Source organism: Brassica napus, chromosome C5 (assembly GCF_020379485.1).
Source record: "Brassica napus cultivar Da-Ae chromosome C5, Da-Ae, whole genome shotgun sequence".
In the NCBI taxonomy this organism is placed as follows: Eukaryota; Viridiplantae; Streptophyta; class Magnoliopsida; order Brassicales; family Brassicaceae; genus Brassica; species Brassica napus.
The window spans coordinates 4,491,917-4,518,133 of record NC_063448.1 but is presented as its reverse complement, the minus strand read 5'-3'; the positions used below and the strand labels follow the sequence as shown (position 1 = coordinate 4,518,133).

The 26,217-nt window shown below is 34.4% G+C and overlaps 5 protein-coding genes, 1 non-coding gene and 1 pseudogene across 7 annotated transcripts; 2 read left to right on the top strand and 5 right to left on the bottom strand.

Annotated features, from left to right (window-relative positions):
- Window positions 1-795: 795 nt before the first annotated feature.
- Window positions 796-3,192, bottom strand: LOC106350340 (U-box domain-containing protein 18). The gene has a single exon (XM_013790241.3). It carries the CDS (start codon window positions 3,124-3,126, stop codon window positions 1,036-1,038), a length of 2,091 nt encoding a protein of 696 aa, XP_013645695.2. The 5' UTR covers window positions 3,127-3,192; the 3' UTR covers window positions 796-1,035.
- A 1,994-nt stretch (window positions 3,193-5,186) lies between these two features.
- Window positions 5,187-6,979, bottom strand: BNACNNG28080D (protein PLASTID REDOX INSENSITIVE 2, chloroplastic). The gene is made up of 3 exons (XM_013790248.3): window positions 6,306-6,979; window positions 6,116-6,211; window positions 5,187-5,631 (listed from the first exon to the last, which is right to left on the bottom strand). Exons 1-3 carry the CDS (start codon window positions 6,564-6,566, stop codon window positions 5,443-5,445), a joined length of 546 nt encoding a protein of 181 aa, XP_013645702.1. The 5' UTR covers window positions 6,567-6,979; the 3' UTR covers window positions 5,187-5,442.
- On the bottom strand, window positions 6,745-6,960 carry LOC125588230. The gene has a single exon (XR_007324619.1). It is a non-coding gene; the product is annotated as a small nucleolar RNA U3 (small nucleolar RNA).
- Window positions 6,980-7,170: 191 nt separating the features above from the next.
- On the bottom strand, window positions 7,171-10,825 carry LOC106357913 (NLR family CARD domain-containing protein 3). Of its 2 annotated transcripts, none has more exons than XM_013797633.3 (18): window positions 10,566-10,825; window positions 10,235-10,487; window positions 9,949-10,155; window positions 9,809-9,867; window positions 9,586-9,723; window positions 9,404-9,478; window positions 9,223-9,306; window positions 9,042-9,103; window positions 8,874-8,943; window positions 8,708-8,783; window positions 8,506-8,636; window positions 8,381-8,440; window positions 8,221-8,295; window positions 8,022-8,126; window positions 7,844-7,939; window positions 7,668-7,748; window positions 7,499-7,600; window positions 7,171-7,425 (listed from the first exon to the last, which is right to left on the bottom strand). In XM_013797633.3, the coding sequence occupies exons 1-18, from the start codon at window positions 10,614-10,616 to the stop codon at window positions 7,357-7,359; spliced, it is 1,794 nt and encodes a 597-aa protein (XP_013653087.2). In that variant the 5' UTR covers window positions 10,617-10,825; the 3' UTR covers window positions 7,171-7,356. The 2 variants fall into 2 exon arrangements, with proteins under 2 accessions (XP_013653087.2, XP_048613916.1); XM_048757959.1 differs by having other exon boundaries at window positions 9,949-10,162; window positions 10,566-10,815.
- Window positions 10,826-10,837: 12 nt separating this feature from the next.
- Window positions 10,838-12,317, top strand: LOC106350358 (iron-sulfur assembly protein IscA, chloroplastic). The gene is made up of 3 exons (XM_013790255.3): window positions 10,838-11,133; window positions 11,390-11,608; window positions 12,068-12,317. The coding sequence occupies exons 1-3, from the start codon at window positions 10,959-10,961 to the stop codon at window positions 12,208-12,210; spliced, it is 537 nt and encodes a 178-aa protein (XP_013645709.1). The 5' UTR covers window positions 10,838-10,958; the 3' UTR covers window positions 12,211-12,317.
- Window positions 12,318-13,648: 1,331 nt separating this feature from the next.
- On the bottom strand, window positions 13,649-21,865 carry LOC106368313. Its single transcript, XM_048756842.1, has 7 exons — window positions 21,803-21,865; window positions 21,638-21,724; window positions 20,725-20,907; window positions 20,482-20,649; window positions 20,333-20,386; window positions 13,775-14,095; window positions 13,649-13,654 (listed from the first exon to the last, which is right to left on the bottom strand). Exons 1-7 carry the CDS (start codon window positions 21,863-21,865, stop codon window positions 13,649-13,651), a joined length of 882 nt encoding a protein of 293 aa, XP_048612799.1.
- Window positions 21,809-23,500, top strand: LOC125587451 (annotated as a pseudogene).
- The last annotated feature ends 2,717 nt before the right edge of the window (window positions 23,501-26,217 follow it).

The following is a 26,217-nucleotide window of genomic DNA, read 5'->3' as shown; positions in this document are numbered from 1 at the left end:
AATAATAATTAATGGTAATAATGTCTAATCAATTATTTTTATGTTTATATACTACATAAAATAATGAATAGAAATAGATATAATAATTTCATATTCATATAAAAATATATTCATATCTACAATAATTATTAATCTATTACAATGTCTGTTTATGCTTTATAAATCATTAAGCTTTGAAAATAGGACAGATTAGAAAACTTTGATTTAAGAAAATATTTTGAATTTAAGTCAAATAATATAGTGAATAAAGTAATGATATGATTGAAAGAATTCTAAGATGGATTTTTGGTTTATTGATTGTATGTTTTGGGTTACTATTTATAGAGAGAAATAAATATTTGGCAAAAAATATGTAAAAAATTAGAAAAAATATAATAAAAATAACGAAATGATAATGAGAAAAATAAGAAGAGACATAATAGATGCATATGTTGGTGAAGTTAATGTGATAATTACATATATAATTGCACAAGCATTTGCTTATACTAAATATATTGTTCAGTTATTTTTACATCTGATTTATAGAAACTTTACGACTAATTTTCAAACTATGTGATATTAAAAAGTATATTTTTAGTGTTGCTAATTATTATTCAAATTTATGACATTCTATACATAATATAATATATATATCTGTGAATTTGCGGGCAACCAGCTAGTTATATTTTTAATATCCTCTACAATCTTTTTATTTGATTTCAGTTTTAATATGTTCATTGATAAATTTAAATTGAATAAATTTGGTGATAATTCGAGTAATTCTCCTCCAATTTGTGTTCACTTCACTGAAATAGCTTTTGTTTGAAAATTCATTTTATTTCCAGTAAAATATAATAATTACATTATGGACAAAGCTTCTCCTTGAAAAACCAGAAGCTCATAGCTCTTTGGATTTTTTAAACACGCCTGAGCTTATATATACTTAACCCCTTTATGCAAGAAAAAAATAAATAATTTCAGCCCCCTTAATCTAAGTAATTGATTATTTCTTTTGGTAAATAACCCTTTCAAATATTCAAGAGTTATATACCAAAATCACCATGCGTGGATGAACCGTCCTCTCTGAAAACTCGGTTCAACTGAACCGGTTTTCCTCTCCTGGTACTCATGAATCATTCTGATAAGCGCGCTAGCCTTTTTGCTCCCTCCATACTCGCCGTTACTTATCACCGTGTAAAGCGATCCCATCACCACCGAGTCCTTCACAAGAACCCCAACGACGTCGTTCCCCGCGTTAAGACACAGGTTCAAAACCAAACCAACGCAGTGCTGTTTCACCCCCGGCGAGACTTCAGAAGAAGACAAAATCTTCACCGCGAGCTTCAAACCCCCGCGACGGATCACACTAATCGTCCCGTCGGGATACTCCGCCAGCTTCGCCAGCGTCGCTAAACAATCCGCCGTGAGCTCTCCTCCCGTTTCCTCGTCTCTCAGCAGATCGAGAAGAGCCGGAACAGCGCCGGCGGCGAGGACGCGCCAGTGGTTTTCGGATTGCATCAGCAAACCCATAACCGCAAGCAACGCGTTGCGTTTCGCCGAGTCGCCGTACTCATCGCCTGTAACGATCCTCATCAGTCCAGGAATCGCGTCTGGATGCTCACCGATTAGTAAGCTGTAGTCTTCGACGGAAGAGAGATAGAACAGAGCAGAAGCAGCGTATAGCCTCGTCTCTGTTTTAGCTCCTTCGTTGAGAATCTCCACGATGATCCCCAACCCTTCTCCTGCGATCTCACCTTTTCCGGCGACGTGTTTAGAGAGATTCAGAAGTCCAGCCATTGCGTTCTCTTGAATCCTCGAGTCTTCTGACGTCAGAAGGTTTAAAAGCGGACTCACGCAGCCGGCTTCGACCAGACAAGATCTATTAAAACTACCTGTCTTGGTCAGAACGCGAATCTCTCTAAGAGCTCTGTAAACCATCTCTTCGTCGCCGTTTGTTAGCAGCTCTGAAGTGAGGAACCTCGCGATGAGTCTTCCTGCTCCTTTCGCTGCTAAACTATCCGGCGCCACGTCACCGTGACTTTTTCTTTTCCGACCGTTGATTTCCAAAACGACGCCGTTTGCTCTGCAGTGCTTTTGGATCACGTGACTCACGGAAACGTTGTCAACCAACTCGGTGCTGGTCAGGATCTTTCCGGTTTTGGGGCACGTGATGTTCCCGGATCCGAACCATTTTGTGATGGAGCTCCGATCGTACGTGTGCCCTGTTTCTATGACCACAGGATCCGTCATGATCTCTAGAGAAATCGGGCAAAGAAGATCCTCAACTTTTATTCCTCGAATTAAATCTTCATGAACACGCAACTCGCTTTCATCATGATGATGATGATGATGATGATCTCTCTTGTTCAGTATCACGCATCTGCAGTAGCATATGAACCCCATTAAGCTGCTTAGAAGCTCTACTCGTGCGTTACTATTATTATTCTTCTTTTTATTCTCTAACCGCTCCGCATCTATCTCTTCTCCGAGAAAGTTGATCTCTTTAAGGCAATCTCCCCACGTTCGGACCCCTACGCGATCCAAGATCCGGTTAATCTCATCCGGATCGGGGATGACTCTGTTCTCGAACAGAGCAAGGACTCCATTAACGGAAGCTATGACCTTTTTATCGTCCGAGTCGGGTCTGACTACGTGTTCACGGGCTTGTTGCACCACTAGGCCAATCACCTCGTTGACTTCGCTCGGTAAGTCGACGAACGAGACAGGAAACGCGCTGAGGCTAGTGGAGATGGATAGAGTCAGGACCCGTAGGTGATCCGAGACTTGATCTGAGCTCATCAACATACATAGTCTAGCTCCGTCTCTTGTGCAGTCTTCTAGAAGGAACTTGAGTTTCTGGAAGATGACGTGGATTTCCGAGAGGCTCGAGACGCCGGGAAAGTAGCGTCTTGGAGACCCGACTCGGATCCGGATCTCTTCCAAGACGATAGCTAGGTTTTGGATCTGCCTGATGGTTTTTTGGAAGCTTCGTTTATTGGTGGAGAAGTGTTTCTGCTTGAACGTGAGGATGTCGCCGGCGAGTTGAATCAGTGAGTCGAGTAGCGTGGTTACGGAGATTGATTTGCATGGTTGCACAGCCGGAAATGTCAGGATCCGGCGATTTGACCCGGTTTTAGTGTGGATCATGTTTCGATGACTTGTGATTCAAATTTTCTTTGGATGTTTGTGTTGGTTTCGACTTTGGATCGAGAAAGTAGGCGAAAATATATAATCAGTTGGCAAGTGTGTCAACTATTTAGACGCGTGGCTGTTCATTATTGGGTGTTTTTCTTGGAAACCCTGACCATTGACAGTCTGCCACGTGAGATCCATCGTAAACGAGGAACAGGTTGCTTCGTAGATCGGTTTATGTGAGCTGAGAGATTGACACGTGGTCGTGGAGTGTATGAGGATCCACGTGATCATGAAGTTACGTGCATGGAGGCTGCCGACAATTGGTACGACCCATGTGTAAGGGTAAGGAGGAGAGTTAGGATATTTCCTCGTTCAATTCTACATTATTTTCATAACCTATTTTATATAATTCGGTATTAAAGATTAATTAATCTTATGTTTACGGTAACCGATGCCATCTTTATTTTTGGTAAAAACCCGATGCCATCTTTATTTTTGGTAAAAACCCTCAATGTGGTTTTTTTTTGCAAATTAATCCGCGAACTCAAAAACCCACGGGTCAACCCTCCAAGTGCCAGTCAAACCGCAATATAACCCTCGGCCATATTTATGTGTATTTGACTGTGTATAATTTTAACATTTTTTCAATACTAGGTCGTTTTGGCGCTAATTTTTTAATGAAAAAAATTTGTTGAACCCCACCTTCATTGTACATTTACGCAAGCTCCCATGTCCGAGAAAAACAAGGTCATTTCGTTTTAGAAATCAATATAATTACACTTGTTAAGTAAACAAATATATTTGTTGGCCGAGATGGTTATATAGCATGCACATGGTATTTAAGGTTCAAATTTCAAACCACGGGTTCAACAAATTTTTTTCATTAAAAAATTAGCGCCAAAACGACCTAGTATTGAAAAAATGTTAAAATTATACACAGTCAAATACACATAAATACGGCCGAGGGTTATATTGCGGTTTGACTGGCACTTGGAGGGTTGACCCGTGGGTTTTTGAGTTCGCGGATTAATTTGCAAAAAAAAACCACATTGAGGGTTTTTTTGCAGAAAACCCAAAAATATAACGTTTACATGAATACAATCTTTATACAGTATATATAAGTTTTCTGCTCCATCTCCATCTCCATCTCCATTAACCATTGTTTACTCTTTTCCCAAGGTAAATTTGCAAGTTAGATGTATCTTTTCTGCCCTTCTTGAATTGTAAAAGGCAGCATTGTTCGTAGTCCTCCCACGCAAAGATAACCACTAATCATTAGTTTTGGCATTAACCGTTACAGATTCGAATGATTGCCTATATGTGGGAAGTTTCGTCGCCTTCATTTTCTAATTTAATGATTGATGGGGATAGTATTTAGTTTTGGAATCTTATTACCTGAGAGTGAAGATGCTTTAAATATGGATATGTTCAGGTAGTCTTTAATTTATCAGTCATGGGTTGTCAATTGTGAGTTGTTATCATACTTGGGAACAATGGCCGGTTGCATTCTGGACCCATTCTTTAAAGAAAAATGAGTGTCAAAGTCAACCGTTCATCAGCTATTGATTCGTTTTGTTTTTGTATGCTATTTGCAGCGCTCCTATTCATTTAGACGAAAATAACTATTTCTGAAAGTAAGATTTTCTAGAGCATGTACGTTTATTAAGAATTTATAATTTAATTTATAATTTAATTTATTTTTTACTTTTTATACACGTTTCAATAACTTTCCACCAATAAAATTTAATCAATTCAAATATTCTCAACTAATGTTCCTCAAAAGTATAAGAAAATATTTTAACAATATAAAAAATCTATTTTTGTAGAACAAGAATAAAATCTAAAAAAATTACTTTTGATAACGGAGGGAGTATAAATAACACGAAGTCACGAACTAATTATTTTAGAGGAAAAGTCAACCGTTAGTGTTGAGCTACTTGGAAGTATCATGGGAACAGAATTATTTCGTGCCAATTCGTCCTGGCTGTCCCATCGTTCTGTCTCCACCGTTTTGTATGACACAAATTGGCTTTTGGAACAGATATAACTAGCTTTGCTTAACAACATGAACATATTAATCTTGAATCATTATAAGTTATAACTAACAGATCTTAGGTATCTTCAATTCATATTTGGTACATCGGAAGAATCTACTCAACCATACACTGATCACCTTGGGAAACAAATGATGAGACCAAGGATTTTATATAAGAAGAGAACTAATAAAATACTGAAATCTGCAAAATTCAGAGTTTTACAAAGACAATAATATATCTTCTAATACATGAGTACTGAACTATATTTTGATGATTTGAGGTTCAGGTGCTACTAATCAGTGCCGGTCCATTCTTTCCAATCTTTGTCTACATGATCCTGAGCCCATTTGATAGCTGCACGTGCGGCTTGTGGACCTCCAGGCAGTTCCCTTTCATTGAGAGTATCAGCCATGTCGATGAAGGGTACAACCAAGAGTGTTCCAGGTCCTCCATACTCGCTCCGCAAGAACGTCTCGAAGATCTGCGCACAGAACAAACTTATTACATTTGATATCTCTCAGCAGGAACAGACCGTCTTGCAAAGGTTTGGATCCGAGGTGCTAATTGGTAAAGTGAAAACCGCTCCTCATTCTAAATAGAGTCACATAACCCTCTTCAATATAGACAAAGAAAACACTCCCCCTAGAGTTTCATATGTTTCTGGAAAATACTGCACACACACAAACCTAAACACGAAAGGAGATGCAGTAGAATCATACAACGTCATTGCAAAAGACCATTTCCTAACCATGCATATTCAGTTGACTCTAAAAACGATTAGATTCAAGTTCAGAAACAAACAAAAGGCGATTTTGAAGCATTTCCATTCTCCTAATCTCTGTGTGTATATATACCCAGTAAGTAAACATGTCAAGAAAAATCATAAGCTGAGACTAAAAAGAGACACCACAAGTCAAGATATTCTCAATAGACGTGTGTGTGAAAGCGAGAACGTTGTGAGATACCTCAGTGCAGACTCCGACAATCTCATCAACAGAGTCTTCAAAAAGATCCCTCTTTGATAGTTTCTTTGTCATATGGTCCCTAAATTTCTTAGTCTCCTGCAATCACCACCCATTAATTGAATTCAGTCGTCTATAAGAGAATCCATCATAACTGAGTATAAGCAGAAGAAGGAATTAAGTTGTAGCTCACAGCTTCGGCGAATTCGGGTATGGGATCCGGGAACTTGTACTCCGCAGCTCTGCATACGAACCCTCTCCGAGGCATGGAAGAAAGAGATAAGTTCGTCGATTTGGCTCTCAAACGCCGGTTAAGAATCTGGGTCGATTTGATTGCGCACGAACTCGCGGCTGGTGAAGAGAGATTGAAGATTGTTGGAAGAGCATTACGGATGGACGAAGACGAACGAAATTGAATCATAGAAGAGAAAAGAGCTACGTCTGAAGAAGACATTTGCACACTTTCGCTTCACTCTCTGAACCTTATCTTTTATCTCTGCAAGCTGAGGGTTTAAGCGGAGGTATCATTTGAGTAGTGGAAAAAGTAGAAAGCAAAAAAACAATTATAAGCAAAAGTTTGGGTTGAAAATGAAAGATATTAAAAATATGGGGTGAGAAGTGCAGAAAAAGGGAGCCTGTCAGACAACCGTGCGACCACCCTTGCAAGTTCGAGACCAGGCTAGGTAGCGATCCTCTACAGCACAGCCTCTCCGAGGAGAATCGTAGCCGTTAATCACACTCAGATCGCACGGACATGAATCATCAACCAGGTTACTGGGCCTGTCTCCTTAGAAATCAAGGATACAGAGGTACTTCCTATAGAACAGATCCTGTTCAAGTAAGGTCGTGACCAATCATGCTCTCTAGACATATATAAACAAGTTGAATTCTCTCCGTCTTTCCGATGTGGGACTTTTTAGTTCCCCCTCTTACTAGCTCTTCCCGTGACACGTGTAATCATCTATAGCAAAACCGAGCTTATAACCAGAAACCAACTCAAAACCGGAGAAAACCAGATTATAACTCTAGATCAATTAGTTTTCTTAACCACCCAGTAATTGGTCGGACTTCCATGGAAACTCTTCTTTGGAATAAAAATTGAATCCCTAAACCAACAAAAGAACAATTTTCTTTTTCTTTTTAATCTCTGGCTTGAAGGAAGGCATTCAACACATCATAAAGAATGTAACAACGACTAATGGTGCAAAACTACAAGAGTGACAAGTCTTCACTTCAATGTCCCTCTAGAAGAAAATCTCTACTTCCTTTTCAGTCATCTCAAGAACATGGTCTCTAGCGTCCGTGAGAGCACTCTGGATTAAATAAAAAAACAAAAAGGCTCAGCAACCAGAATCTTTTAACAAGGAGATATATATGTTCTTTTACCTGTCCAAACTTGGTGATGAAGTTGTTCCCCAAGTTTATAGATGTAACCGTGACATCTTCATTGGCTTTCAGAGCTTGAGCAATGGCGAATGCTCCATCATCCTTCACACAAAACAAAATAATAAAGATCCCAAGACAGTGCTGAAGAACATAGTAGTTGATTTTTTACCCGTATTTCATTGAATCCTAGATCAACGGATGTCAGAGCTTCATTAACTACTTTTAAGCTCCGAGCTAAGCAGGAAGCGCCCTAACAAATAATAATAACGCATCAATTTATGAAAAGAATACCCTTCGTAGATACAAATATGCAAAACAAGCTGAATATAATATGTCTGCACTTACCTCATCTCTAAGTCCATTTGCCCGCAAGTCCAAAACCGATATCGTGTTGTTATATCTCAGCATGTCTGCAACGTATTCAGCACCCTTAGCGGCTATCTGCACGACATGTGAATGAACACCATCAATGATAAAACAAAATAAGCAATTGTAAAGAAATGACCAAGGGCAGAGGCTTTACCTGGCACCAACCAAGCTTGAGCGTCTTTATATTTCCATGGAACTTGAGAATCTCGGATAATGCTTTAGCTCCGTCGGGTCCTATGGGATTATATCCAACCTCTAACTGAGGAAATTATGAATGAGACTGGCACTGTCATTATCGTCCATGTTATAAGTAAACAAAGAAGTAAAGATGAGAAAATTTTGATGGCACTGACCGTCGTAACAATTGCATTATCTTTCAGAGCTTGAGCTATAGCAGTAACTCCAGTTGCGTGAATGTTATTTCCACCCTATTTTACAAACAAAAAAAAATTGCGTTAACGTTCACAAATAGCTAGATTTGGACGCAACATAATACTTAGGGAGACTTCTCACAATGTCAATGGTTGCTATTGAACGGTTTTGCTTGAGAGCATCTGCAACCTTTTCAGCTCCCTGAACCCATTGAAAATCATTAATATAGACAAGCAGGTATATAGATTGGATGTGTAATAGTATACCTCATCGCCTATATCATTCATGTACAGGTTCAACCAAACCAAGCTCTTGCTTCTCTTGATGTACTCTGCTACATAGAAGGCACCCTTTGCGGTGATGGAGTTGTTACCGAGGTCAAGCAGAGCTAGTTTCCCTGCACACAAGTAGAGGTAAGAAAGAGTTAATCTTGACATACTGTTCTATTCAAACAGCTGAAACAAACACCTTTGTGGGAAGATAGACCAGCCATCAAAGCACGAATCCCTTCATCTCCGATGGAGTTTCCATGCAAATGAAGTTCCTGCAGAGTAGAACGGCCAAGGGCTTAACCGAATTACTCTTTGCTAACATACAAATGGCATACATAAAGAGAGAGGAGAAGTGTGTGTACCCGTAAAGACTTGTTACCCTCAAGTCCTTTAGCTAAAGCATTGGCACCCAAAGCACCACCATAGTTTCCACTGAGACAAATCATCCATAAATCAGCAGGTCAGGGGTGGTATAAAATATAGAAGAAAAGAAACTAAAAGAAAAAATCCATCTACGTTCTTAAACTCACTTGAGATGTAAATGTCGTATTGTATTATTCTCAAGAAGAGCACCAGCAAGACTTGTGAATCCCTACCCTCCATTTCAAAAGGATAGGGGAGAAGAACACACACCAGATTCAATTCATAAACCAAGATGCTTAATTTAGCGATATAGAAAGCACATGAATAGAAAAAGAAAAAAAAACTTACAGAATAGTCAATCATGTTATTGTTTAGCTCAATAACCCTCAAGGTAGAGTTTCTCTTCAACAACTCTGCAATTTCTTTCGCACCCTGCACAAGAATACTGGAAGTCGTTAGGAGCATGAAACTAATTAAAAGTGTTGCGGCTAACCAAGGAGTTTGAAGATCATGTACTGCTTAGACAAACCTCGTCTCCTAAATCAGTACTGTTTAGCTGAAGTTTCTCGATGCTAGAATTTTCCATCAATGTAGCACATAAAGTCTGTCATTACAAGATAAAAGGGAAACCATATCACAGAAAGAAATGTAAAACCTGGAGACTAAGCTCCTGTGTGATTTTTGAAGCTTAATGCTAGTATTTACACTAACCTTAACTCCTTCATCACCAATGGAGTTTCCAGAGAGGTTGAGAACCTTCAACATAATATTTGATTGAAGAACACCATCAAAGGCTTTAACTCCTGCAGCTGTGATTCCATTTGCAGAAAAACTCACTTCCTCTAAAGTCTGAAACACCATATGAGTAACCGTTACTCAATCAACATAATAAAGTTGGCAGATAACAGATGTGAAAGAGATGGAGAGATTTAACCTGATTATACCCAAGGCTTTCCGCTAAAAAGAATAGTCCTTCATCTCCAAAGTTGCATCCTGCAACATAACACTCAAAGGTGAGCTACATCTAGTATCAACCATATCTATCTCTTAAAAAAAAAACAAGTCAATTCAGACCTGACATGTCAACACTTCTAAAAGCTCTGAGTTCTTTAGCGAACTCATTAAGCCTCTGCTTAGCCTCCCTATCAACCTTTGCAGCAAACCCTTGTAACAGATTCGTACCAGCACCGATAGACCATTTCACTCCCTGTGTAGAAGCTTTCCCTTCTCCAGGAGAAGAAGACTTGGGGGACATGAACTTCTCAACAACTTTCCACAAAACTGTCAGCTGAATAAAACAAATTAGTAGATGCCTCAGCCATTAAAAAAAAGAAAAAAATCAAAACTTTATATGCGTTACCGAAAGTGACGACAACGAATGAGCCAACGGGCAAGACGGAGGAAGCAATCTGCTGCACTTTAGCTTTAGGAAACCCAGTAGCTGCCTGTGACTCCTTGTAAACCCTACGCCTCGAGCCTCCCTCTGATGAAGCTCTGATCGCTGAAAGTCTCGGACTTTTCTGAAGAAACACCACCGGAGAAGCAAACAACCGGCGGCTAGAAACGGACCCACCCAGAAACCCATTCTTCCATTGGCCCGACCCGGAAGAAGTCTTTCAAATTCCAAAGGAAACAAGATTGAATCAGAGGCCGAAACAAGATTGAGAAAGTGGGTTTACTAGTAGAGTTACCTTCGGTAGAGAGTGGAGATAGAGAGAGCTGTAGGAAGAAGATGACGCCATAAAGGCGCGAAATTTACACTGTGGGAACCTAACTCTGAAGTAGAAGGAGCGGCGAATCGGAGAAGAAGAGGAGAAGATGATGAAGTTTGTTAATTCGCGCTAATGCGCGGGCCTTTAGGTTCGGGTTTAACCCAACTCGAACTCGGGTTTAAATTAATGACCCGATAGTCCCGAGATTGAGACAATTGATATGATCAAGTTCAAGTATATGTGCTTTTGGGGTTGTTAACATGAAATTTAAAATAAAAAAACATGTGGACTTAAAATAACTATCTGTTAATATTTTTATTGGTCGTTTTTTTCTTGATACACGTCTCCTCAGGTCGGCGATTTCAATCTGGAATGGCGTCGTTCGCTGGAATCACGACTTCGAATCCTACGTTTCTTCAGCTAAGGATCTCCACCACGAGCTTACGTTCTGCGGCTCCGTGTAATTCGGTTTCATTTCCTCGTTCTTCGTCGTTCGTGAATCTCAATAGGAGAAGCCGTCTCTATGTTCGATCCAGTTCAGCTCCAGGTTCGATTTTGATTCACGAAAGTATCGATTTTTATTTAATTTATGGGTTTGTGATTGTTTTTGATTCGAGTCGAAAGTTTCGATTTTTATTCTTCCTGTAATGTTTCTCTGTTATGCTTTTACGATCCTAATTATAAAAATAGAATCTTTGGTTTTAAAAATTTATAACTTTGATGATGTCTGTGAATTCTAATTCCGGTGGAGATGATCTCTGTGATGTACTAAGTTTGACGAGAATCCTTTTGAATATTATCAGTGGCACCTGCAATGGAGGGACTGAAGCCGGCGATATCTCTGACGGATAGTGCTCTCAAGCATCTGAATAAGATGAGATCAGAACGCGGGGAAGATCTGTGTTTGAGGATTGGTGTTAAACAAGGAGGTTGCTCGGGGATGTCTTACACCATGGACTTTGAGAACAGAGCCAACGCTAGACCAGATGATTCCACCATTGAGTACCAAGGTTTCGCTATAGGTTAGTTTCTTTCCTTGGTTTGTTTTGAATTTGAATAATCCTTTCATTCTGATACAGTAAGGTCCAATAGTTTAGATCAGTTAGTGGTTTGATGGTGTAGACACGTTATGTTGCATATGAATGTCTGCATCCAGATAAAAATGCCAAGGGGTTATTTTGTAACATTCATAAGATGAAGCTATTGGCTATAATTTATGACCTTATAGTTTTAGACTGGATGTTGTCAAGTAATGTGGTGATGGTCAGTAGATTCTTCTGATGTGCAGCTTGGATCATTGTTATACTATACTGTATCAGACTAGTATTATCTGCCTTGTTATCGTCCTAGCTCTTGTCACTTAGATTGGTGTGAGACTTCGAGTTCTTGAGTCTATTTGTTGTTTGCAGTCTAGTGTTTATCCATCTGTAAAATGAAATCTCAGATTTTTTTTTTCTTGCAACACTTTTTTTTTTTTGCAGTTTGTGATCCGAAGAGCATGCTCTTCCTTTTCGGAATGCAGCTTGATTACAGTGATGCTTTAATCGGTGGAGGTTTCTCTTTCTCGAACCCTAACGCTACACAAACCTGCGGATGTGGAAAGTCTTTTGCTGCCGAGTTGTAAAATCGTTATATTGCAGTCAAACATATAGCTAATGAAACATTTATAACTATAGACATAGTTCACAATTTCCGTTTTGTGTTTTATGTGGTTTTCTACGTTGTGTTTAATTGGAGAGCAAACAAAAAACAACTATACAAATTACAATCGGTGGATTATGTTAAAAGAGGACACGTGCTAATATTTAAAAACAAAGAGAAAGAACTTGAATTTGCACATCGGCAGGTAATCAATTGTTTTTTGACTTTCCAATCTTATAGTTTGACATCTGGTCAATTTTACGTAGTTTGACCAATAGATTCTCTTTGACTAAGTTCATGGAAAAGAACTTGTAAATTTGGAAGATTAATTCACAAGCCATGAAATAAACTATCATAATTTGCAACAAGTAATCAATTGATTTTATGAGTTCCTGATCTCATAGTTTGACAAGTGGTCAAATTTTTATAGTTTGATCAGAATCTCTTTGACCAAATTCACAAGAAACTTGTACACTATGTAGAAAATCAATTAAATAATAATAAATCTAGATTTTGACTGGAGCTTTTGAAAACACAATATTTGTTTCCTTTTGTAGTTTAAATAGTATAGATAGGTTTAGATTTCCATGGACCAAAAAACGATATAAATAGAGCTTTTCTTTAGGACTGGAGAAAGTACAAACAATTTTCTTGTTATATAATTTAAACAAAAAAAAACTATGACTATCACAAAGACTTTGGTGACTCTCTTCCTCGTTGTAGCATTAACAGCTTCGTTGTTTAACAGCAATATTTTGGCTTCTGGTATGTTGAAAATTGAAATTTGCTTATTTTCTTATTTTCTTATAAGCAAATAAGAATAGCTATTTTAGTTATTTTCTTATTCAGCTATGATGATCTGAAAGACAATAGCTGTAGAATAACAAATCTTGTATATTATATATATATATATGAAACTTTTTATGTGGGTTTGTGTATGTGCAGATGTCGAAAAGACAAAATATACTTTTTGCGCTAAAAGTTTATGTACGGACAGTTACACATTGTACATGTGCATGACTGATTGTGCTGAGAAAGGATATTCAATGGGAGCTTGTATAGTTCCTTCCCCTAATGCTCCGTTAAGATGTTGTTGTACTCCCTAGATAGGTAAAGCCATCATCTTCCTAATAATGATTTAAGTGTTGAATTTATATTTTATGATGTAATAACGAATGCAACAAAATAAAAACTATAACGTAGTTTTGATGCATAATAACTTTATTTGAATTTTTTACATTAGAACGAAAAAAACAGAGAACTAAGGTCTTTCCTCACAATGGAGAGATCCATACATTTATTGAACAAGTAAGATAGCAGTAAATATCAAACACACATCTTTGACAAATCATTGCAATCGATAACTAATGCCATGGTTTTGATAAATATATTGTATCGGCTTTTATTACACATATTCATTCTTAAAACTAGACAAGAAAATAAAATGACAATAACAACAAATAGACAATAGACAAGTAATCTCCCCGAACAGACGCCGCGGAACGGAGTGGTCCCGGTCCTCCGTAGTAAAAGTGCGTTCCACAGACTTTACTGTGACTCTTCCTAATCGTATAGGAATCCAGCTGAGTGCCACCTATTACAAAGTCTTCAATCGGTAAAAGGGTACGGTTCTCTTTTGCAATCCGGATGTTGCAGAAATATGCGGCTTGTCTGAAGCCTTTATTCGGATATTTACCCGAACCCATCTGGAGCGTAGTGTTCCTGCCAGAAGTATTGCGGTACACTTCGCCGCCCCATTGTACCGTGGTGGCGTGATCGGATAGGCTGGTGAAAATCTCTGCAGGCCAATATCCAATCGGCACGATGTTTTCACCCATACCCATCCACCAGTTACCCGTAAACACATCCTACAATTTTTATTCATTATAGTTAAAACAGATAGTACCTTTTAATTTTCTATTTACTAGTTATGTAGAATTTTTATATTGATAAATTATACCTTCCAGAGCTGTAGTGTGATAGCAAATTGATCTCCCCCATACGTGGACGTACGAGTGATCGCAGCTTCGAGAGCAATACTGTTGCTTACATGGACAAAGCCAACACACTAGGTACTATAGCACCCAGTATTTAAATATGCATCTCTCTGCATTTAAACGTCATTATTAAAAATTAACTACAGTTACATTTCACATTTCATTTGAAATGTAAATCTCAGTAAAAACATTATTTTGTAAAAGCAAAATTATATATTTTCAGTGAAATTATGTATTTTGACTGTAGTAAATACATTTTATATAACAAAGATCCATAACTTGCTGAAAAACTGCTGCCCCCATTTATTTGGGGGTCAAGATCTATTGTTGTTAATAATCTATGTCAATTTCAAACAGTTTTTTATTGTGTCCACATCTATTCTATTAAAACAGCAGTGTGACCAATTAATAAAAGTAGGATTCAACCGTCTATTTACTTTATTTAAAAAAACCTTATAATAAAATACTACCGACGTTATATTGTCAATGCCAAAAACAGTTTCCACTTTTTCTTTGCCTATAACCAAAACAGTTACGTTTCTTCCTATAAAAATAAGTTAGATTATTGATTTTTGATGAACACACAATTTTTCGGGATTGAACCCAGTTGCAGAAACCCAATTCTATTCTTGGAATCTCAATTGAACATGCAAATAAAAGCTCTTTTGCAGAGTTTTTCAATCCGGCTATAGTGATAGCATTAGCTCCTCCATGGATGGTCATGGCCATTTTAGATAGATAGTGGGGTGAAGTGTTCAATGGTGAAGGCGATTTGAGATGTAGTTAGACGCGGAAGAAGAGAAGCAAATCTAGGTGAAGATGACTGAATTTATCTGTTTAAGGTCTTTTACGGTGGTTCGTTGAGGATCTTAACGGTATTCGTGGATTAGAAATTGATAAGCATGTTTCTATTACAGTGGAAATCGTCACCAGTGATGCTAAAACGGTGGATGAACAAAGCCGGCGAAGGATGCTCATCGACCTTTCTTCTTGGCATTCCACGTGTCCTACACCTGTTGTTTTATTAACTCATCTTTATCTTTTGCGTTTGCAATTGGAAGTTGGGTTATTGGACTTATTTTGTTTGATGTAGAGATGTGGGCTTTAGAAACAAATGCACTTTATAGATCTTTGCCCATTTTTTATTTTAACTAGATCGAGCAACCGGTTAATCACAAAATACTCGGGATCCACTTCGTCAGAAACTGAACTGGATCACTTTCCAAGTCACCGGATCATCCGATCAACCATAGATGAACTACAGATTAATAAATAAATAAATTTTATTATATATTTAATATTAGTTATGAAAATAAATATATACTAGATTCTGACCTGTCCTTAAATGGCTGATATATTTTTTTGTTTTATATTTTTTTAGAAATTTAATTTTTATATTTATGTTTTTTAGTCATATTTATGTTTTTCTTTATAGAATATTTCTCTTGAATAATTAATAAGAAATTTTAATAATTGTATTAAAATAGTTGGACCATACCTATATCAATAGGTCATGTTGTTGTTTTTAAAAAGTGAGATTCTATTTTTTTTATAAAACATAAAATAATAATCTGGATATCTATATATTGTATGTTTAAAAATATTTAGTAAATAATTAATATTAGTTTTTATATATTTAATTTCATTTGACATATAAAATATCAAAAATAGTTTAGATTATTTTAAAAAAAATTACAACAAGTTAAGATTTATGACATCTAACAAAAAAATATCAAAACTTAAATTTTCATAAATATTTGTATGTCTATTGTGAATAACAAAACTAAACTTCAAATCAAAATAAACCAAAAATAAAACATCATTAGTAAAATTGTCGATAACAAAACTAAAAAAACCTAATTTCTTAATTAAAAAGTATACAAAACAGATTTAAAAACATAATTAAAATTAAAAAAAAAAGAAGTAAAAATTATCAATTGGTTTAACTAGTGGTTCAACTGATAACCGGATTCTGGGTTTTTTGCGGGTTTTGTTAGTTTTTTAAATATTGTTTCTTTTCACAAAATTCAAACAGAATTTATTTTAGGTCACTGGGTTTACCAGTTAAACCGTGGATCCAGATCGAATTTCAAAACACTGACCACACATATTGTTCAACGCTTGCGGTGTGTATTTCTATGGGCACTTTAAATTGCTATTTTTTTATGAAACAGATTATAATTAAGGTTTGTACACAAATATTACAAAGAAAAACACAAATATAATTACAAATAGAAACACAAAAATGAAAATTAAATTTCTAAAAAAATGTAAAACAAAAATATACCCGTACAAAAAATGTAAAACAAAAAATGTAAAAAAAAATGCAAAATTAAATTTTTACGAAACCCATTAAAATTGGGCCATGGACTTTGATTTGCATAACCCATTTTTAATTGCTATAAAATTATTATGTGTAATATTATGTGTAATAATAAAGTAATTATAATTATATACGAATTTAAATAATTCTAATTTTATGAAAAACATTTTTTTTATTTAATCTATTTATTCATTACTGTTTTATTACTAAACAAAATTGTAACAATACTTTGTTATTTTTTTAAAAAAATTACTGTTTGAATTGAAAATAAAGTACCATATTAATGTGTTAAAAGGCTATGGCACAAATGTATAGTTTAACAATATAATAAATCCAATACAATTATCAAAATACTTTTAAAAAAATTACGCAAATATTATCACAGATAAAAACACAAATATGATTACAAAAAATACATATATGATACAAGGAAAGACACAAGTACATACTTATGAAACTTGATTTATTTAATAAACTTACAAAAATTATCTATTCTATTAAATTTATATCATACAAAATATGATTATACAAACACACAAACATATAAATTATATTAGACAAAAAATTTAAAAACAAAAAATATACCCGCCCTCGAGAGGGTGGGTCAATATCTAGTTTTAACTAGTAAAATAGAAGTCACAACTTCTTTTCATGTGTGATATTTAAAATTAGGCATTCACTAAAAAGTCATTAATTTAAAAATATCATATAATTATCATCATTAACTGAAAAACATCCAATGATCTTATCCATTATACTAAATAATATTCTTTTCCCCTTAACACTGAACTGTATTTAAATAAGTCACTAACCATTAATTAAAAACTGCTCTAAAGTGGGAACTATTTATTCTTAAATAACTAAACAATTATAAACATATAAACCAAGTATAAGGAATTAGATATGTTTATAAACAACTATAAAATGCAAGTCATTCAGTGTAAAAAAACATGCCAGTTATTAACCCTTTGTTCATTAACTGAACAAATCGGTTCAAGGTAACTTTGGGAACGATTTAACATACTCATATTTTTGTACAAAATTATTTATATTATATACCCAGTATCATATCTTGACTATTTTAAGTACTCGGAAAACTTACATGCTATACATATTTGTACTATATTGTATACATATCATGTCCAAAATGAGAAAAATGTAAAATCAAACCAAACAGATTAGATGAATAAACAAAATAAAGACTATATAATATAAATTTCCTTTAGAATATTAAAATATCAAAACAGTCACCCACATTCAGTTAACAAGTCAAGAAAAATTTGGCATATGTATCAAGCAATATCAGTCTTTCATATCTCCTATTTAAAAAAATTTCAACCAAATCTTACCAAGGTAAAATGAGATACAAGAAATCAATTTAGATCTACCATAACAACTTCAAACATCTTTTATCTATTTACATAAAAAATACCAGTGAAGCTAAGGCTGGGCTAAATACCCGAATCCAAAAAACCGAACCGATTCTGATCTGAAAAAATAGTACCAAATCCAACCGCAAAATATCCAAACGGTTCAAAATTTTGGTATTTAGAAAACTGAAATCAAACCCGACCCGAACATAAATATTTTAGGTATCCAAAATAATTTTATTTACTTAAATATATTAATTATTTTTAGATTTAGTATATAAAGAAATATCTAAAATATATAACATATTTTAAAGTTGTTCAAAATATTTGAAAGTATATATAAATAGTCAAAAATAAATTTCTAAGATAGTCGAACAATACTTAAAACACTAAAAACACTTGAAATATAAATTGATTTTCTATCCAAATATTCAAGGTAAACCAATTTTAAGTTAAATTTAGGTATTTTAGTATAGTTTCTTAAAATTTATATGTAATATATTATTTTAATTTTAATTTCAATTTTTTAAAAATAATTTAAATGGTTTTATCTAAACCTGAACCAAACCAAATGAAAATTTATAAATACTCGAATGAGACTGAAAGTTTTAACCCCGAAAAACCCGAAATTAGAATATACCCGAACCAAACCCGAATGGATATCCAAACGTCCACCCCTAAGTGAAAAATATGATATACCATAGAAAATATTGATTAACATATAAAAGAAATAGCTATCTTAAAATACCATAAAATCTTAATTTTGTTTCCATATATTTAATTAAAAGAATCTTGATACACGAAATCAAGTTAGATTTTCCATTAAATAAAAGGTCCAAACCTTTAATTATCCATACTAATTGAATATAGATTTACCTTTACAACCTTCAGAAAATCTAAAATAGTAAAATATTTATTCATCAAATGATGTAGTTGAATATTGTAAAATTGTCATAAAATGCAATAAATTATTAAATTCATAAATTATTTTTATTACTTTTTGTTAATTATACTTTTAGATATGATATTTAAATAATATATGATTTCAATACAAAAGTAAATCAATCAATTAAACTTTGCATATTTAAAAAAATATTAAGTCGTCTTATAATTAAACGCAAATCCAATGAGACAAATATATAATAAGAATTTACAAATAAATGTGATGGTGAAGCAATCAATTAGATGACAAACATGTAAAATATAACATTATTATGTTTGAATATTTGTATGGATGATGTAAAAAAGAATTTTTACGTTTATAAAATTGAAATCTTAACCCGCGCGGTTGCGCGGGTGTTTGTCCTATTCCTCTTACTAAAATTGCATGCGTATACACACTTATCCATTTTATTAAAATAGAGTCATTCTACAAAATCTACTATACAATTGTCATAGTTGGACTATTGATTAATATATAATGTATTTAAGAATGTTAGTAGTAAATAAGTCTTGACAAGATCTTTATTAAATATCTTAGATAATAGTAGCTTTTAATCAGTTAATGTCATTTATTATATTAATATTCTAACTTTTAGATATTTGTTTATGTTTTACGAGAAAATTATTTATCTTGTAAGACGTATAGTCTTCCAAATAATATTTCATACAGTCCAAACAAATTTATGCTCAAATAAAATAACAACCGATATCTAAGATACCCATTTAGATAGACATGTGTACGTGAATAAGTCATGCAAAACGAACTTATTGTACGTTTTCAAAAAAAAAAAAACTTATTGTATAAACAAACATGCATGGGTGCAATTACATCAAAAACTAATAATACCTAGATATTGAAATAAAGTCCAACATCATTTACTAATTTTTTTTATAATTTTAATTATGAAGACCATTGAAAACAAAACCCGCGTTTATGTTTTTTTTTTTTTAGGTAACCGCGGGTTTCCGGCGACCGTGGTCAACCGACTATTCTCGCGAGGCCCACGGCACTCCACGTATTCTTGGAATTTAACCCTAGCCCGGGTAACCAGCGGGACTCGAACTGCGGGTACCGTATTGAGGGTTTTCCCCTCAAGTACCACTAGTCCAAGGCAGCGTTTATGTTACTCTAGTATATCTTATAAGTTATAACAGTGTACACAAAAGGTACATGAATAGGTATTACAAAGTCAAAATCAGAATCAAGAGCAGCGTGAACCGGGTATTTAAGAGGGTTTTTAGAAGGGGAGAAACCCCAAAAAAGGGGAACCCAGGAAGAAAAGAGCCAAAGGTAGCCAAATAAGAAACGTTTGTAGTTATGTTTTTTTACTGTGCATAGACTCCGCTGACACGTAGTGATCCGCGATTGATTTTTTTTTTAATTTTTTTTTTTTTAAATCGGACAAAAGAAAAAAAAAAATTAGAAACCCATCTGGGTATTTGGGTAATCATGCTGAAGATTAGAAGACGTACCGTCCAATACGTAAACAGTCGTGGTTGGTGGTCCCCATATCTGTTCGGGTAGACCTAAGTTGAAAAAACAAAACTTTATAGTTAGTATTTAAATTCCGTTTTATGAAATATTTAGTAGTTAAATACCAAAAGAATGGTGTATTACTGACTTGCCACCCCGCCTCTATCGTGTTAAGATTGTTTTCTTCGTACTGGCCAGACACGAGCCAGATTTGCGCCAAGCTGAAATCAGCTGGAAACTCTACAATCGGACTCCAGACACTCAATGAAGCTTTGGTGCCGTAAACTGGTTGCCATTTTATCTCTGCGATTGCATACTATTTTGTACACATACATAAATTAGTAACATTATTACTAGTCTTGTTTAAACAAAAAGAAAAAATTAAACTTGCCTTATGTCCTTTTGTAGCTCGATCGGCTGCATTAGGAACCAAGGGATCATATTTCGTATGGGAAATGTTTTTGTCAAATCTCCTTATTGGAATGGTCCCACGCGGGCAAGTTATTCCCTCCGAGTGCCAAACTTGCAAACCAAATCCATCGTCTTCTCTTTTCACATGATCGCTAGGGGTTTCCTGATTCAAAACAAACAAAAATGGAGTGAGATATTAGTATTGGATTTGAATAATTCAACTTGAAGCAAAGATTAACACAGAGCCTCACGCAAGAAAACAAAACGACTAAGAACGTTTAACAGGACAAAGGTGCATCGTAATGAGATTTATAAAGAGTCATACAGAAGGTCACTTGTGGGAAAAAGACAAATGAAGAGACATATGTGTCAGCGGTGATGCTGATACATAAGAAGTGAGTTTTTAAAATCAGAGAACAACATGATGAAGCAAGAGCCTAACTTGGTGAAGTAAATTAGTTAAACTAAGGTTGTAAGTATCAAGAGGCCAAGAGGGATTATGGAGCATTGAGATGTTGTTGAGATTGAACCTTCATTAAATTCTCCAAAAGAGTAGCAGAGAATAAGCTACAAAGAAGAAGAAGCGTGAAGCACAAGAAACAGAGGAGTAAGAAGAAGAAACGTTCAAAGGTTTCTGATGAGGTTTAGGACAGGACAAAAGTTTTGTGGTTATGCAGGTTGTACGAAGACATCTCAATACAAGGAAGGCTACTGAAAAAATATATATACTAAGGATTTTTGAAGCATTTCTGATACAGAAGAGTTTGTCAAAGACGGTCTCAGTGAGTTGAAGACGGGATTGTGTCAAAACTGTTCCTAGCAATGTTGAACTAAGCGTATAAAATCTCAAAAATTGTTCCTAGCTTTGATTACATCTTAAAATAAAAACATACCTGGAATATGTGATTTTTCAGCAGAGGATTCTTCAACGAGGGTTGGTCCATCGTGTTGAGGCAGTCTATTACATCGCCGTCAGGGCTCTATCAAAAAATAAAAAGGATGATCAGTACATGTAAGTTAAATCAATTTTTAAGTTAATATTTAAAAGTATTAATTACCTGAATCGTCAATATTGGTTCACCGACTGAGATTCCGCAAGAACTGAGTAGTAACACCGCCATTGTGATCATGGCTATCTTGGTGCTACCTCGATCACGCCTTCTTCCATATGAACAGATTCTCCAAAAGAAGTAAATGGGCCATTGTAGGAGGTTTGATCCGAGGAGAAGAGTAACAATGGCAACACCACAACTGAAGAAGACTGGTATGTTCGTTGCTCGGAACAAATGACACGTCATCACAAGACGCGAGTTGGCTCCTCGTCCTAACTCCCGCATGTTCATCAGATCACTGATACGTCATCACAAGACGCGGAGCTTCTGGAGGTTGGTAAAGACAAGAGGGCTCTTAAGGTTGCCAAGAGGAAGAGAGGGAGAGAGAGGAGATGTCTAGTGTTCTGCTCAAGATGAGATCTGGTGAAGGTGCTACTACTGAGAAGAAAAGGTAAACAGCTTAGTCTTCTGTGTTATGAAAGCTTTGTTATATTTGGAACTCTTCAACTTCGGTTCGCTCTTGCAAATTAGCTTTATGCTCTAAAAACCTTTGTGTTTGTGTTTTGCTAGGAATATAGAAATGTTATTTCATTATGTTCCGGTTTATCATTAAGCTTTTCAAACTTGCTACTTTTCACTAAAAGAGAAAAAAGAGAAAAAATATATAACTTGTTCTTATTAAAGTTGCATGCGTGTACACACTTATCTATTTTATTAAAATATAGTCATTCTACAAAATCTATTATACAATAGTTATAGTTGGACTATTCATTAATATATAATTTATTTAAGAATATTAGTAGTAAATAAATCTTAATAATATCTTTATTAAATATCTTAGATAATAATAGATTTTAATCAATTAACTTCATTTATTATATTAATCTTCTAATTGTTAGATATTAGTTTATGTTTTAAGAAAAAGAATTATTTATCTTTTAAGACGTATAATCTTCCAAATACTATTTCATACAGTCCAAAAAAATTTATGCTCAAATAAAATAACAACTGGTATCTAAGATACCCGTTTAGATAGAGATCTTTCATTTTGAAAATATCATATACTCAAAATATATTGTAGGGATTTTTTTACATGCAGACTTTATTTGGTTGCTCAAAAAAAATTGTGCGCGGTTGACAAAAAGACATGTGAATGCGAATAAGTCATCCAAAACGAACTTATTGTATAAACAAACATGCACGGGTGCAATGACATCAAAAACAAATACCTGGTTCACAGATCCATCGTGGTAACATTAACCTGGTCTTGAGAGTTTTAACCGATGATGGCAAACATGGGATGGTGTCGGAGTTTAACACCGTGTTCAGTCATAGAGTCTTAATACGTTCATCCACTTTCTTCATCATTCTCACACCAAGTTTTGTTTCTTAAACTTTAAGCCCGAAAGGAAACTCTATTAAACACATGAGTTTTAAGCTTTTTGTAATAGGAGTCAAGGGTTCTTCAGTTTGAAGCCATGACCACGTTTGCAAATATTCTTTGTTGTCTGGTTAAACATCACAATTATAAACAAAGTTGGTAGCTTTGTAGGAAAAGCAACGAAGCAGAGTATCAGGTATCGAGTATTGACACGTAATGTCTATAGATGATTATAATATTCCTTTGTCCATTTTTGGAAAAATCCCAGAATAGAAACCTCTGACCATAATGGCAACCACCAGCCTCCGGTCCCCCCACCCATTCTCTATCTCTTTCTTTTACTTTTGTGTCTGTTTAATTGGATTCATTATTTGTTTAACAGATTATGACAAGTTAATTTGCAGACAAAACATATATACAACAAAATATTGATGTAACATTTGATTACTGTTTATCAAAATCATATAATTATGAAAATCATTTTGTGATTTTATCAAAAAAATATATTTTATTGTTTAGAATATATAATGTGAAATTCATTGAATGATTTGATATTAGTTTCACATGCTTTTATTAGTAAACATATTCCGAAACAAAATAATCATATTGTAATAGTACTATATATGTTAAACTTTTAGCAAAAGACGTGGTGGTCCTGGTGGGGTTGCCTTACTATCACTTAATTGTTCTTTAGTTTGTTTTATGCTAAACATTCCAATTAAATCAAGTAAACTTAGTAAAACTTAGGGAAAGAAAAAAACTAAGCGACGTTAGTCATTTAGTGGTCACTTGTCCATGTAGCCCACATATCAATTATTTCTTTTTTTTCCAAAGGTTTTTTGTTTCCCTTTCTTTTGATATTTGTGAATATATATGTGTTATCAAAAGCAACCATTCGAAAAATGTAATAATGTATAATAAGGTATATATATAATTTTCAAACCAATTTTCTGATTAATATGGTAAAATAATCACATAATTTTAAAATGTTTAGTATAAATTTTTCCACGCGATAATTCAGCCAAAATTGTTCACCTACCACTAAAGATAAAACTATTATTTTCGAAATATATTAGAAATGATGAATGGAAATGACGACAGAGAGGATAGAAAGTTAAACATGGAGGCTCCACTATAGTGAAAAGATGAATTGTGGAGAGAATGGAAAACAAAAACAGAAACGAAGAACTTTCAAACATACTTCACGTACAAGAAATATCGAAAAGATGATCCTTTCTAAATCCCCTTTCTAAATTCCCAACGTGGGATTTTTATTCCAGTATTCTAACATTTAAAAAACAAAACAAAAAAGAACAAATGAGATTGCTCTTATTTATTATTTTATTTTTTTGAAAAGGAAATGAGATTGCTCTTATTAATAAACTGATAAAGTGCGATCAAAGAAAAGAGAAGAAAATAATTCTTATTCCAAAACCTAATCGGAGAAGCCACAAGGAAATAGATAACTAAAATAGTTTTGTATAATCGAAGAAGACGCAAAGAAATAGTGATGGATCGAGAATTCCCTCAAATATTTGATACCGAAGACAAAAATTAAAATTCAACAAAATTTATTTATTATAATAGATAATATTTTTTTAAAACATATCATATTTTATATTTATTTTTTATTACATAAGTAAATAAATTATTAGCCTTTTTAAATAAATACATTTCGATTATTTATATGGTTACATATTTTCAATGTTTTTACCACATATATATATTTTGTTAAAATCACAAAAACAGACACAAATGCAATGAAATAATAAATAAGAAAACTAATATTACCCCATAAATAACTAACCAATTAAAAACTATGAAAAGTTGATGAGCCGACTTTTAGCTGATATAGAAAGAAAATAATGCGATAATTTTCCTTGTAGTCTACAGGTGTACGTAAGTTAAGTGAACGTGGAGTGGAGCTGGTAAATTAGCGGACCCAGAAATATTTGGTACCAGAGGCATAAATTTAGGCCTGGGCGTTTCGGGTATCGGTTCGATTCGGTTCGGGTATTTCGGGTTTCGGGTAGTTCGGATAGTGGCTAGAGGATCCATTTAGTACTTGACCTATTTTCGGTTCGGTTCGGTTCGGATAGTTCCGGGTTCGGTTCGGTTCGGATAGTAAATGTAGGAACCGGAAAATATCCGGAAAAAGTTCGGTTCTCATTTGGATCCGGTTCGGGTTCGGATAGTTCGGGTAGTTCGGATAATTTGGATAAAATATTGGTTATGTAAGGTAAAATGTCAAATAATTAGAATGATTTAGATAAAAAAATTGGATATTTCGGATTACTTTGGATATTTTGGATAAAACTATCCGGATAGTTTCGGATACTTTCGGGTAGTTTGGATACTTTATAATAATTTAGTTATCCTCAACTATTTTCAAATACTTTTAATAGAATTTTAAATTAAAAATATATATTTAGTGATGTTATATGTATATATAATTAATATTTTTATATATTCGGGTACCCGTTCGGTTCTCGGTTCGGTTCCGGTTCGGTTCGGTTATTTCGGATATAAAAATATAGGAACCATTCGGGTATTTGAGGGTATTGGTCCGGTTCCGGTTTCGGGTATTTCGGTTCGGTTCCGGTTCGGTTCTTCGGTTCCGGTTATTTTGCCCAGGCCTACATAAATTTATAAATTTTATTTATTATAATAAATAATATTTATAAAATACATCATATTTTAATCCATAAATAATTTATTTGTTACTACATAATTAAATAAATTATTAGTATTTTAAAACATAATCATTTATATATGTGTGTGGTAAAAATATTCAAAAATATATAACCATACACAAATGCAATAAAATAATAAATAAATAAATAAAAAACTAATTATACTCTCACATACATTAAGAGAAACCAAATAAAAACTATCAAAAGTTGTTGAGCCAACTTTTAGCTGATATAGAAAGAAAATAGTGCAATAAATTTCCTATCACAGTCTACAGCCTACAGGTGTAGTACGTATGTTGATAAAAAAAGATATAGGTGTATGTGGAGTGGAGCCAGTAAATATCAGA

Bases quoted from the DNA above. Each gene is read 5' to 3' on its own strand.
- LOC106350340 (XM_013790241.3), bottom strand. From the start codon at position 3,126: ATGATCCACACTAAAACCGGGTCAAATCGCCGGATCCTGACATTTCCG.
- BNACNNG28080D (XM_013790248.3), bottom strand. From the start codon at position 6,566: ATGTCTTCTTCAGACGTAGCTCTTTTCTCTTCTATGATTCAATTTCGT. The intron at 6,212-6,305 runs GTGAGCTACAAC...TGGTGATTGCAG, and splicing joins TACCCGAATTCGCCGAAGCT to GAGACTAAGAAATTTAGGGA. The intron at 5,632-6,115 runs GTATCTCACAAC...TTCTGTGCGCAG, and splicing joins TTGTCGGAGTCTGCACTGAG to ATCTTCGAGACGTTCTTGCG.
- LOC106357913 (XM_013797633.3), bottom strand. From the start codon at position 10,616: ATGGCGTCATCTTCTTCCTACAGCTCTCTCTATCTCCACTCTCTACCG. The intron at 9,104-9,222 runs GTAAGTTTTTTT...AATGGAGGGTAG, and splicing joins ATAACATGATTGACTATTCT to GGATTCACAAGTCTTGCTGG. The intron at 8,784-8,873 runs GTACACACACTT...TCTACTCTGCAG, and splicing joins AGGGTAACAAGTCTTTACGG to GAACTTCATTTGCATGGAAA.
- LOC106350358 (XM_013790255.3), top strand. From the start codon at position 10,959: ATGGCGTCGTTCGCTGGAATCACGACTTCGAATCCTACGTTTCTTCAG. The intron at 11,134-11,389 runs GTTCGATTTTGA...GAATATTATCAG, and splicing joins TCGATCCAGTTCAGCTCCAG to TGGCACCTGCAATGGAGGGA. The intron at 11,609-12,067 runs GTTAGTTTCTTT...TTTTTTTTGCAG, and splicing joins GTACCAAGGTTTCGCTATAG to TTTGTGATCCGAAGAGCATG.
- LOC106368313 (XM_048756842.1), bottom strand. From the start codon at position 21,865: ATGGCGGTGTTACTACTCAGTTCTTGCGGAATCTCAGTCGGTGAACCA. The intron at 20,908-21,637 runs GTATGTTTTTAT...GTTTTGAATCAG, and splicing joins TGAAAAATCACATATTCCAG to GAAACCCCTAGCGATCATGT. The intron at 14,096-20,332 runs GTACGTCTTCTA...TAAAAATTGTAG, and splicing joins GACTGTTTACGTATTGGACG to GATGTGTTTACGGGTAACTG.